The sequence below is a fragment of the Podarcis erhardii genome, assembly GCF_964252035.2.
Source record: "Podarcis erhardii genome assembly, chromosome: 8".
Lineage (NCBI taxonomy): Eukaryota > Metazoa > Chordata > Lepidosauria > Squamata > Lacertidae > Podarcis > Podarcis erhardii.
Window position 1 is genome coordinate 81,492,858 of NC_138499.1, and position 13,428 is coordinate 81,506,285.

The window sequence follows — 13,428 nt, forward strand, 5'->3', positions numbered from 1 at the left end:
GGAGCCGCCCAGAGTGGCTGGGGAAACTCAGCCAGATGGGCGGTGTATAAATAAATAAATAATTATTATTATTATTAATAAACAATATGAGAACGCAAAATAAACAATCAACGAAAACAAACCAAGAATTGGCCCACTCCTTAAAAGCACATTTTAAAAGCCGCAGAATGTCCATCAGCTCCAATGCCTGGTTGAAGTGAAGTGTTTTTTGCCTAGCGCTGAAAGGTACATAATGAAGGTGCCTGGCGAGTCTCCCTGGGGAGAGCATTCCCCCAAGCAGGGAGCCACCACAGAGAAGGTCTGTTCTTGTGTTGCCACCCTCCGGACTCCTCCAGGAGAAGGCAACAGGAGGGCTTGGTATGGATAACTGGGGAAACAGCTTTTTGTCAAAACCTTCCAGGATTTTCCTCACCATTACATAAATATCTGGAGGACTCCTCTCCACTCAGAAGTGAGTCCTTGGAAACCGTCCCTAGAACTAGGAGTATTATGTACTTAAGTTCTCACCGTGGGCCAGCAGGGGGATACTGCAGATAGTTTTCACTCAGGTCCACATATGCAAATAAGGGATTGAAAGTGATGTTCAGTGATTGGATAGTTACAGAAAATGGTTACTGTTGCGTTGTAGTGGAGCTCTATATAAGCAGGCTGGCTGAACCCTTCAGTTCAGTTCTGTTCTGGCCTGTGAATAAACAAGAGCTGTTTGAAGAATTGCTGTGTTGTCTGATATGTTCACCCACAACTTAACAAGGGGCAGATAGGATTGCAAACACACTTGGTCAGTTGTGCTGAAAACTATCCGCATGCAGTCCCCACTAACCCCAACAATTATCATTCCACCCTCATCTTTGACAGAGGTGCAAAGGGCAGCAGGAGCTTTTCTGCAGTGGCTCCCTGCTTGTGCAATGCTTTCCCGGGGGAATCTAGCCTGAGGCCTTTGTTGCAAGCCTTTCGTCACCTGGCGAAAAAACCTTTCACTTCAACCAGGCCTACTGACAATCTGGCTTTTTAAATGTTTGTGGGACGGGCGGGGTGGGGAGTTTTTGGTTGCGTTTTTTTTTTTTTATTATGTCTCATGTATTATTATTATTTCTGTCGCAGACCGCCCTGAGACGAAGGGCCGTATAAAAATTAAATAAACAAATAGGCGAAGACGTCTGGTTTTTCTTGTTTTGTGTTTGTGTTTTGTGTTTGGTTTTTCTGTGGCGAGCTGTCAAACTTCCGAGGCCGGGAGCCGCGCGGCCTCTGAGGCACCTCGGCTGCTCCTTCCCTCAGCGCCGCCTCATCCTGCAAAGAAGGCCGCTTCCTCGCTCCGGGCCCGGCAGGCGGCGGCGGGGCGGCCCTTCCTCCTCGGGTCCCGCCCCGCGCTCCTCAAGCGAGGCCAGCGCCGGCTTCGGGCGGCGGCGGCGCTGCAGAGATGCGGCGGGTGCGGCGGTCGCGGGTGTCCCGAGCGGGCGGGCCTCTGGCTTTGGCGGCGGCGGCCCTGCTGGTGGCGGCGACGGGGGCGCTGGGCTGGCTGTTGCTGTGGCAACGCGGCCTGCCGGACTCGGAGCTGGGCGAGGCCGGCGGCGTCGCGCTGCCCTCGCAGCCGCCTGCCGAGCTCGCCCGGCGGCTCCTGCGCAGGCCCGTGTACGACAAGCCTCCGCTGGGCAGGGAAGCGGAGCTGGGCGAGCTGGGCCGGCCCGTGCGCCTGGAGCTGAGCGCCGCCGAGCAGCGGCTCCAGGAGGAGAGCATCCGGAGGCACCAGATCAACATCTACCTCAGCGACCGCATCTCGCTGCACCGCCGCCTGCCGGAGCGCCGCCACCTCCAGTGAGTGAGGCGGAGGGAGGGCGGCAAAGGGACGGGCGCTGTCCGAAGGAAACAGGGGAGTCGAGGCAGGGGGAAGGCTGGATGGCCGTCTGTCAATATACGATCTAGCTGAGATTTCTGCATTGCCCGGGGTTGGGCTAGATGACCCTCAGGGGCCCCACCCAACTCTGCAATTCCGTGATTGCACTAGAGAGTCTGCTTCCTCAGCTACCTGAAATGGCCACCTTACTTAGAGCACGGGTGTGTGTGTGTATGGGAGGTGAGCTCCAGACAAGATTTAAACCAGTGCTCTTTTCCCCTGGGGTACTCAATGGTACTCAGTACCAGCATTTAAAAATATTTATTTATTTTGTTTACAAATTAAAATTTAACAAACAGATTTCCAACATGCACCATAAAAAGAAGACCCCAAAGGATCTCCCGGACTTCCCCCTCCTCCGCTTTGTGGGTCCTCTTGTTAATCATCCAAATCTTTTGCATCTCCATTGTATCCAAATTTCACCATTAGACTACAAGTGTAATTACAATCCAACTAACGATTTTAACAGTTTGCAATGGTTTTTAAAGTAAGTTATGAATTCCCCTCCCCCAGTCCCCCATTTTACCCATAATGTTAAAAGTGTGGCACTTACTGTAACAACTTCACACTTTTTTCTATTAAAAAAAGAAGAAGCACTGAGTAAAACCCATTCAGAGTGGATATGAGCTACTGCCTGTCTGGGGAAGTGTTGGCAAAACAAGACTGTACTGTATAGTGTACATGAGCACCTACGAGAGAAGGTTTGCTTTCGGTAGCAGATTCATAGGGGCCCAGCTATACTCTTCAGTTGTAACAGTATATCATGCCTGTGTTTTTCTCAGACATTTTAAAATCTCCTCTCCTTAAACGTGGCCTGCCTTCTGCAACTCGCCCCCCGCCTTACAGGTGAACACATGGCAATCTTTCCATACAGTTGTGTGCAAATATTGGCGTGTTACTGTAAATACTATGTCAGAAGAGGAACAGAGCAGGCAACTAAGATTGCTCTGAAAACAGAGACACAAAATTTGGAGGGTGGGGGGAACCCGTGGCCTTTCTTTCAGTGCCTGTTCAAGTCAGAATGGGATCATGGTGCAGTGGGAGAGCTGTCACTCACCAGATAAAAGGTTGGTTCATTGAAAGACTTCTGTCTGCGGGTATTTAATCCATCTAGATTCACCTGTTCACTTCCTGGAACAGTGCATGGCCTCATCCTAGGTGCCCTGGAAGGATTTGTCCCATACTTTCAGAGCCTGTGTTTTCATACCTAAAAAACCAAGTCACTTGTGGCATAAATAGCTAGAATAGGGTTACCAGACGTCCCCAGTTCCTGGGGACAGTCCCCAGATTTGCAGATCTGTCCCTGGACAAATTCCATCCATGGAATGTCCCCAGATTTGCAAATCTGTCCCTGGGAAACGTGGCAGCGGCAGCCCCAGCAGCCTGGAGCCAGCCTGGTAGCGCAGTTGGCTCTGGCTGGCTTCAGGAGCTGCTCGCTGCCACTGCCAAAGGAGAATCGGGGACAAGTGGCTGTACAGATCTCCTGCCCCCTTTGTTTTGACAGATCAAGGGAGGCTCAGGAGTTGTGGGCGGGCGGCCATTGTCCATGAGGAGCTCAAGGTGCTTGGTTTCTCTGCTGGGCAAGGTGCAAAGCCCTTCTTTCGCACCCTGTGAAACATAAATGCACAGTTTTTTAAAAACTGGGCAATGGCCGCCCGCCTGCGACTCGCAAGCCTCCCCTGATCAGTCAAAACAAAGGGGGAAGAGGGAGGAGATTGGGGGAGGCTCGGGAGTCACGGGCAGCCTTTGCCCAGTTTTTTAAAAACTCTGCGCATTTATGTTTCATAGGGTGCAAAGGAAGAGCTTTGCACCTTTATACGATATGCATGTGTGCTTGAGCCCAGGGTCTTTTGCCTCACCATCCCCACTACTGACTCCCTGTTGCTACTCAGCTTCATCAAAACAAAAGTGTCCCTGGATTCATTGAAAAAAATCTGGTAACCATAAGCTACAGTGCATATGAAAACCCAATCCTTAATTAATTGGATAATTCAATATATAATGCCTACCTATGTACAAATGTCATGGTATGTGGTACCTGTGGCTGGAAGTTAATGCAACCAGCAAACTCCACGCCAGAAGCAGTGAATGGGACCTGTGCCAAGTTAGCTTTAAAGTATAGGGTCACCTCTTTGAGAGCATCTCCACTTGAAAATTGTGTCCCAAATGAAGATGTCTGTAAGTTGGTGAGAATGTTTGTAGCCTCTCAAAATCATTGCTGCTTCCAGTTCTGCTGCTGCCTAACCCGTTTCCCATATTTTCTCAGGGAGTCCCATCTCTCACCATCATCCTGCTGCCTCCCCAATAATTATCCAAAAAGATGTGAGTTCACACAGCTATATTCCACCATTTTTGGAAGTTTGATGTCATGTTAAGATATTTCGGCCATGATCATTCCTCAGTTGAGCACTTTCTTTGAACCCAGTCCTATATGTATAGTTAACCAAGCTTATCACTGAGGCTGCAGTCCCATGCTTAAGATCACACAGATGGTTGCTTTCTTTTTATTGCTGCCTGTTCTCAATCAGGCACAGTGGTAGCCTTTGACAATATTTTCTTCCTGGAAATTTTCCAAGTGAGGCACCCTCAACTGACTTAAGCCGGATGTAGTTCCACTCTTTATGCTAGCTGTTCATAATCCTTTCATTCTTGCCACCCCAACCTGTACAATAAACTGCCCTGTACAGTACACATGGACATTGCCAATAGCTGCCTTATCATGTTCATTTCTGCTTGTTGGAGGAAACTGAAGTCTTTTATTTACAAAAAGATTCTAACAAGATTGCTCATAAGAAGAAGAAAATACTACACTTTACTTCCTGGACTAGAGAGATTGTAAATTGCTGACGTTGCAATGTCTGTGAGTGCAGCGTAACTGAATGGTGTATATATTTCCACCACACAGGTGAAGCTCAGTGTCTGGTTATACACCTATTAGCTACTAACAACTTCTCAGAAATTGGTTGAGTATCATGCAATTTCACTGTGTTAGGGAACTTTCTCAAGACTACTGCAGCATGTGAAAGTTATCAGCATGATGAAATTTTCACCGCAAAAACAATCATTTGATTTGGCCCTTGAAGGGAGCAGCAGGAACATTAGTGAGCAAAATGGGAACACCCTTGGGTAGGAGAGAGGTGTTAGTGAATGATCTGATGAAATATATTTCCTAGAAACCAGAAAATTGAGGAAGTGTATTTTATATGACCTGGCTGTGATTAACCTTGGTGGGGCAAGGAAGGGAAGTCTTCTGAAGTATACATGTCTAATGTCCTACAGAACCTCAATCATGTAGTTTCTTTATAGCAGAATGAAGACAGGCCGTAGATCTGGGTAGCCAACTGGATGGCCTCCCGATGTTGCTGGACTACAACACCTATCATTCCTTACCATTGGCATGCTGTCTGGGGTTGATGGAAGTTGGAGTCCAACAACACCTGGAGGTCACCATGTTGGATACTTCAGGTCAAGATCTTGACATGGTGACAACATAATGACTTCTACTTTAATTGCCTTTGGCTCTGTAGGTAAGTCCCTGTGCCTGGCATTCTCCCAGTTTGGTAAACGAGGGAGATAGAAGAGTGGGTGGCAATTGCCTCAGTAATTCGTTGTAAGGTTTTAATCTATTCATTGGTATAGTTAATTGAATATCACAGATTTTCAAAGCTGATATTTGAACTGCTTGAATAAAGGAGAATGAAGCTCAAATGAAAAACATGTGTGAATGTGAACAGTTACTGCATTCTGTGAAAATATGCTTAACATTTAATAATAATAAACCTATATGGTTAACTCTGCAGATATTAAAAATAAGTTCTCACTGATCCAACTCTAATTGTTTTAGAAAAGATATTTACATGCAATTAGTAGCAACAGAATTGGGAGTGAGATGGTATTTGCAAATATTACATCATGAATAGGTGGTATTGACACTTGGATATACATTCTGATGTGTGCTTGGAAGTAGCATTGAATTCCTTAATATAGTTAATGTAGTACGGAGTGTATCACAAACTGGATAATGGAGTTCATACGCTTTTTGAAACTGCAAGATGAAAATCTAGGAGAAATTACTTCCTTGCTGCAGGTCCTACTCTGCACACTTACGATACGTATTTGTGTATTCACCTCACTTCTGCATAAATTGTTGGGCAGAGTATTGCTTAATTATGTATCTGATTTTTCAATTAAAATGTATGCTTTTCTTACAGATGCAGAGAAAAGAAGTATGATTATTATAACCTTCCAAAGACTTCTGTTATAATAGCTTTTTATAATGAGGCTTGGTCAACGCTTCTCAGAACAGTTCATAGTGTTCTTGAGACTTCTCCTGACATCCTTCTGGAAGAAGTCATCCTTGTAGACGATTACAGTGATAAAGGTAAGCAGTGTCTCCACAAAGCCCCTTGCTGGCACAGGATTTTCTGTGAAATAAATAGGGCATTTAGTAGCTACTACACTTGGAGGCGGGACGCGGGTGGCTCTGTGGGTTAAACCACAGAGCCTAGGACTTGCCGATCAGAAGGTTGGCGGTTCGAATCCCCACGACAGGGTGAGCTCCCATTGCCTGGTCCCTGCTCCTGCCAACCTAGCAGTTAGAAAGCACTTCAGAGTGCAAGTAGATAAAAAGGTACCGCTCCAGCGGGAAGGTAAACAGCGTTTCCGTGTGCTGCTTTGGTTTGCCAGAAGTGGCTTAGTCATGCTCGCCACATGACCCGGAAGCTATACGCCGGCTCCCTCGGCCAATAAAGCGAGATGAGTGCCGCAACCCCAGAGTCGGCCACGACTGGACCTAATGGTCAGGGGTCCCTTTACCTTACACTTGGAGGCAAGCGTAGCCCTTTTAGGATATAATTGGTGTAAGAGTGCAACTTGGCAGGAAGTATTTCCAAGGAACAACATAGACTGAAACTGGCTTGCATAGAGATGCGTTGCTAGTGGCCTGCATTGTAATGTTTGCTCTATACTCCTGAAAATTACTTCTCGGTAATCGTAGTGTGATTATCTCGTCGGTATACCACAATGTTGTTTATTTCCCACCTCTCTTAAAATCTTGGCGGACATGTGAGCCACCACGGGATGTGGAGACTTGACTAATAATTTTTGGGAATGGTTTACCAAGAGACGGAATATTGCACAGGTTGGGATCCCCAAGAATAAAAAGCTAGGCTGAGGGGAACCTAGCAGGCAGGGCCTGATGCACATAGGTAGGCAAGCCTCAGTTCAGTCATGCTGGTTCAAGCGGCAGCTGTACTCATTTTACAAATGGCTTGTGTGATGCTTGGCTAAATTACTTACCTCTCATCCCAGCTTACTCAACAGAGTGGGTTTGAGGCGAAAATGCTGCTCTGAGCTCCTTGGTATGCAAGTGTATCAAATACAGTAGTACCTCGGGTTAAGTACTTAATTCGTTCCGGAGGTCTGCTCTTAACCTAAAACTGTTCTTAACCTGAAGCACCACTTTAGCTAATGAGGCCTCCCGTTGCTGCCTCGCTGCTGGAGCACGATTTCTGTTCTCATCCTGAAGCAAAGTTCTTAACCCAAGGTACTATTTCTGGGTTAGCGGAGTCTGTAACCTGAAGTGTATGTAACCCGAGGTACCACTGTAGATACATCCAGGTACCCCGTCCAGATGGCTACTGCATAGTTATGTGATATCAGACAAAGTCTATCCTGTCTGCTGAAATCAAGTAACCAAAGACCCAGCAGTCCCAGTTTTGCAGTAATAAAGATGAATGAGATTAATGAACTGTAAAGTTTACAGCTGATGGGAGTCTACCTTCTGTTATATAAAACTAAGACTTGTAGATGTAAAATTATAACTAGAATAACTAAAATGATCGTACCAAATAAAATGGGAATGGTAACACTGAATTTTAAGACATTTGCTTGGCTCTTCTGCATACTATTTAATAAATCTAATAGTGGAACAAAGCAAAAGAGATGTCAGATTTTGAATAGGGGTCTCTGCAGAATGGGATATTTCTGCTGTATAGATTTTAGCCCACATTTCATTTGAAGAAAAAACATCACTCCTTACAACTCTATTCGATATGTATTTTGATGTGTGGAAACCTAATCAGTTAATGTTTTCTAATTTTATTTTTAGCCTAGAATATTTGGATTGTACTCTTCTGTGACCAAAACAGGGTAATAGTGATTGTGCAACACCTGAGGCTTTTGTTAGTCTGATATTTATTCCACTCTCAGAATACTGTAGTTATGTTCTCAAAATATATGTATAATCTAACTCTTAGGGTGATATTCAACTAAGGTTTACTTAAAGTAGACTCACTGAAATTAATTGGCATAAATTAGTTATGTTTATTAATTTCACTGGATCTACTCTGAGTAAAACTTAGTTGAATGCCATCCCTAATATGTAGTTTGAGTAGTACCTTTCTTAGAGACTGATTTATTATACTGTATTTAAAAATATTTTTACCCTTCCTTCACCCTTATCAGTGCTTCACCAAAATACAAACCTTATTTATAAAGAGAAGGGGAGAAAACCTCAATAAAGAGAATTTAAAGTCCCTAGGTAGTTTACACAGATACAGTCATTCCTCATCTTAAAAAGATTAATAACGTAATGTTATCTTCCATGTCCTGTATGAGGAGATCACAAAGAGAGATGTAAGCATATGGGTGATAACAGAGACACTGAAAGGGAGGCACACAATAGTTCAGAACCATTTTGAGGACCATATCTGAAAAACAACTGAAGTGTTTTGTATATGTAGTAAACTATTTTATCTTGATTTTCCATTTTAATCCCCCAATGTGGATTACAACGTATTTTAAATCTATAGCAATAAAATACAGTGGTACCTTGGGTTACATACGCTTCAGGTTGCATACGCTTCAGGTTACAGACTCCGCTATCCCAGAAATATGACCTCGGGTTAAGAACTTTGCTTCAGGATGAGAACAGAAATCGTGCAGTGGAAGTGCAGCAGCAGCAGGAGGCCCCATTAGCTAAAGTGGTGCTTCAGGTTAAGAACAGTTTCAGGTTAAGAACAGGCCTCCAGAACGAATTAAGTTCTTAACCCAAGGTACCACTGTAATTGAAACAATAAAATAGTAAATGTAATAGCAGTCTTCAAAGCTAATAGAATATTGAAGAACCTTTTAAGACCAATACAGAGCTTTAAACCTATAAAGTACCATGAAAAGGCAGGGCCTGCCCAAGACATTTGGACACCTGAGGCGAACTACAAAATGGTGCCCCCTCCCCCAGCCAGGGAAGAAGCGGTGAATGAAGATCTAAATTGGGAACAAGGGGAGGAAGGAAGATCTACATAGGGAACAAGGGGGGAATAAAGATCTGCATTGAGAACAAGGTTGGAAGGAGACCGACAGCACCTCATTTCCATCAAGAGCTGGCTGTAGATGTGGCAAAGGAGGTGGCAGATGCAGTCTCTATGGAGCACACTGCAGCCATCGCTGCCACTTTAGCAGTAGTAGTGGGCGATACATTCCTTGGAGGCCAGATCTTCTGTTGCCTCACATTGCCTCATGGGTGGGCCGTCTCAGTGAAAAGAGGACTTCAAAGTCCTCAAATTTAATGCCAGATAAGCAGATAAGGAGGGTGGGTTGATTAACTAAGGTACTTGTATCAAGAAAACCCAATCTTGGATGACCACCCACATAATTTTAGAAGGTGGGAACACCCAGAGCCAGACTTCCAATGATGATCTCAAAAACCAGGCAGGTTTTAATGAGTACAGGCCGTCTTTAATGAGTACAGGCCATTCAGAAACCCTGATTGACATTAAGTTGGAATATGTTCAGGTCAGCATCTTGGGCTCTGCGCTGCTCTGCTTTCAGAGGTGGGGCAAATGAACATGCAAGGTAGGTGTTTTTGGTTGTGGCATCACAAATCTGGAACACCCTCCAAAGGGAGGTTCATCATAGCTCACTTTTTTGGTGAACTGAAAATGGCTTTCAACACTGAATTGCTGGGTATGTTTTGATGAAAAGCCGTTTTGCTAGCAGTTGCTTTGTACGACAGCAGTTCATTCATCTCTTTTTTACAGAGCACTTAAAGGAGAATTTGGAAAACTATGTGGCTAACTTGCGCAAGGTACGGCTTATCCGGGCCAACAAGAGAGAAGGATTGGTTCGAGCAAGACTGCTGGGAGCTTCTATAGCAAAAGGGGATGTTCTAACCTTTCTTGATTGTCACTGTGAGTGCCATGAAGAATGGCTTGAACCATTATTAGAAAGGTAATGTTCGGTCAAATACTTTCTATATGCATTAAAAAAGTGAGTGGCATTTGATTTTCATTTTGTTTCTCAGCAGTGGCAACCGGAGCCAGAGTATTTGCCTCACATTCTATATTTTCTGTTCTTCTACCTGCTATTTTAGATGAATCCAAATAGTACTTTAAAAAGATTTAAGACATTCTAATTTCAACAAATACGTGTGGTTAGAACCAACGTAAATAATGTGTAAACCTCCAGTACTTTACTAAGATTCATGTAGCTGCTTTATGCATGCCCAATGGGATTAATATCTATTTCAACCATAGATTGCTGCTTTTGAAAATCCCCCACAGTTCAGAAGAAATTGCCATGTATCAAGGAAGGACATCTGTTTAAAAAATATAAGCCCTAAATCCCTTGGATTCATTATTATTATTTTTCCTTTCATTTCTACACCACTTTATATTTTTAAGAAAAAATCTCAAAGTGGTTTACAACCTATGTTAAAACATCAAATAAAACAATTCAGAATAAACTATTATAGAATAAAGGCAAATATAAAGTATAATTTCAAAGCAACATAATTAACAGAAAACTAAAATATTACCTTAAAGACTTCAAAAGAAAAAATTACTAAAGGAAGTCAAATATATACATTTAAAACAGCATAATTAGCAAAAGAATAAAATATTATCTTAAACATAGAACATACCTGCTGCTGTTGCTGCCAGTCCTCCAACAACAGGAATGTGGATGACCTGGGTCTGCACCAAGAGTCAGCCAAGATGGTCTCTGGCCTCCTCAATAATCTCAGTTTTTGTAGCGGGAGTGAGTCAGGGCTGGCTTAAAATTGATAGTGTTTACATTTGTAGATAAAAAGGTTGTTCATTGGTATGCCCTCCTTTTTTCAAAATACATTTTGCTTATATTGAGATGATGCCACTGAGACTGACAGTTGATGATAAGTTATTTTCAGCTTCTTGTAAGATGGAGATGTTGTGGGATTTTTCTAGTGGTATAAAGGAATGAGAATGGCAAGGGAAGAAAATGCTTGATGGTACACTGTGCTGTGTAATGTGTTTCTGACAACCAACACAAAATACACGTGGCCCGGTTTCCACATAACAGTAAGCCAAAACATGGCGAAGCATGAAAAACCAATATGCAAGTGCTCACAGCAAAAAATCACGCCCAGATCACTCATTTTCTACTCTGCCGCTATGTGGTGTCTTCCACAACCAGACCATGAGTGGCAAGCATTAAGTGAACTTTGGCTACAACTTGTAGTTTTTCTGGAGCAAGACAAACCATGAGTCCAGGTTTTGATGTAACACTAAGCCAAACAATGCTTAGTTCTGGGCAGTGCAGCAGCAGCAAGACCAGAGGAGGAGCAGAGCAGACACAGCTTTTGCTGTGTCTCTCTTAGTCACAGTTTTGCCTAGTGATACATGCAAACTGGGCCCTTACGTATTTTGTGGTGTCATAAATGCATTATACAAGCACTGAATATCATCAAACATTAAGCCATAATAACTTACTGGCAACCCCTCTCCCACATACATTAAAAGCATACTTGTGGTATGAGACTTACGACTATTCTTAACACCAAAATGCAAGGAAACCCACAAATGAGCACAAACCCCGCTGTCAGAGGTTGTGGTTCTGCATTGTGAATGAAAGAATAAAAAACGAGACCTCTAAAAATAATTCAGGGAAGTGGAATTTTAGGCAGAACACTTGCCTAAACACCAAAAAACAATATGAAGATGTGAAAAACAACATGTAATAATGCTTGGAATGTAATTAATATTTAACGGGAAACATTTTGAAGGGAAAACTAATGCTTTGACTTTATTTAATAATTTGAACTATTAGGTTATAGAGGCCTATATTGCCACATTTATTCAGTTCTTTTGAAGTAACCAAAGGCATGCTTATCAATTTAATCCACCAGATGGCAGTGTGGGGCAAGCTTTAGTCTGAAAGTGAATATTTTCTCTCATATTTTACTGCGTTCTGTTTATTGTATATACACTGTATGTAGTCTTAGCAATGATTCACATGTTTCCTGATCTCTTATTTTCACTTAAAAATATTGTTATGAACTGGTGCCTCATGTGGTCTCAGCTGCAGCAGCCTCCATAACTAACCAGCAGCGGTGCAAACTGCTGCCGTAGAGTATTCCTGCATAATTTTAACGATACTATCGTATATTTTGGCCCAGTCATAGCTTTTACTATCCTGTCCTCAAGCTGCTGCTCTTCCACCATTGCAAACCTTGTTTATAAACGAATTGACTGCAGTATTGCAGGAGTTCAGGACATTCCCTTTTCTGTTGCAGATGACCTGATATGACTCAAGGGGCAATTAAAAATTAGAAATGGGGAACAGGGACATAGCTGGGTGCATTGACATTGTATATATTGAAATAATTGGGCCAGCTCTCTCCCCAATTTATGGCATCACAGTGCACACTACTGCTCATCATGGTTGTTGCTTTCAGGTGGCCAGTAGGGTAGGGGTAAAGGGAGAGCTAACACATTGTAGAGCATGTGTTGGTGCAGGTTTTCATCTTTTGACCGCTTGGCTTTAATATTTGCAAGTAACCCACTCCTACTATTAAGTTTCTCTTGCTCTCCTTTCCTCGCCTTCTCTGACTTCATCTCCTTTCTCTTCTTTGGCTGTCTGGCAACCAGCCTGCACTTTGCCTCTCTGCCTGGATTGTGGCCATCTCACTGACAGACCCAGTCAGGAAAGACTGGTCACTGAACTCTTGAAGCTCCTGGGACTGGAGAGTGAGTAAAATGAGTTTGCTTGTGCTCTCTGTGTGTGTGGTGGTTCTGTTGTGCTTCAGCTTTGCCTTTGTATCTGTTTCGCCGTGCCTTTTTTCCTTATGCTACCATCCCTTTCTTTGAAGAAGATTACCAAAAGACTTTGTAAACAGACGCCGAGAAGCAGTTAGATAAGCTTCCCCCCCTCTTTTTTGTTGTTTGTATGTTTAAGTTGCTAAATATTACCTCAACTACAAAGAGGAAAAAATCCTGACTATTAATACAGTGGTACCTCAGGTTAAGTACTTAATTCGTTCTGGAGGTTCCGTACTTAACCTGAAACTGTTCTTAACCTGAAGCACCACTTTAGCTAATGGGACCTCCTGCTGCCACCGCGCCGCCACTGTGCGATTTCTTTTCTCATCCTGAAGCAAAGTTCTTAACCTGAGGTACTATTTCTGGGTTAGTGGAGTCTGTAACCTGAAGCGTATGTAACCTGAAGCATATGTAACCTGAGGTACCACTGTATAACAACTTTACATTGGCAAAGTAAATATA

General features: G+C 43.5%; 1 protein-coding gene across 2 annotated transcripts in view; it reads left to right on the top strand.

Annotated features, from left to right (window-relative positions):
- The first annotated feature begins 1,402 nt into the window (after positions 1-1,402).
- GALNT12 (polypeptide N-acetylgalactosaminyltransferase 12) overlaps positions 1,403-13,428 on the top strand; it is a 35,134-nt gene continuing 23,108 nt past the window's right edge. For both annotated transcript variants that reach the window (XR_014159055.1, XM_081872757.1), the window contains exons 1-3: positions 1,403-1,812; positions 6,103-6,272; positions 9,931-10,120. Coding sequence is in view for 1 of the 2 variants with exons in the window: in XM_081872757.1 (XP_081728883.1) it covers positions 1,418-1,812; positions 6,103-6,272; positions 9,931-10,120 (755 nt within the window). In the remaining variant the exon portion in view is untranslated. The remainder of the gene's footprint in view (positions 1,813-6,102; positions 6,273-9,930; positions 10,121-13,428) is intronic.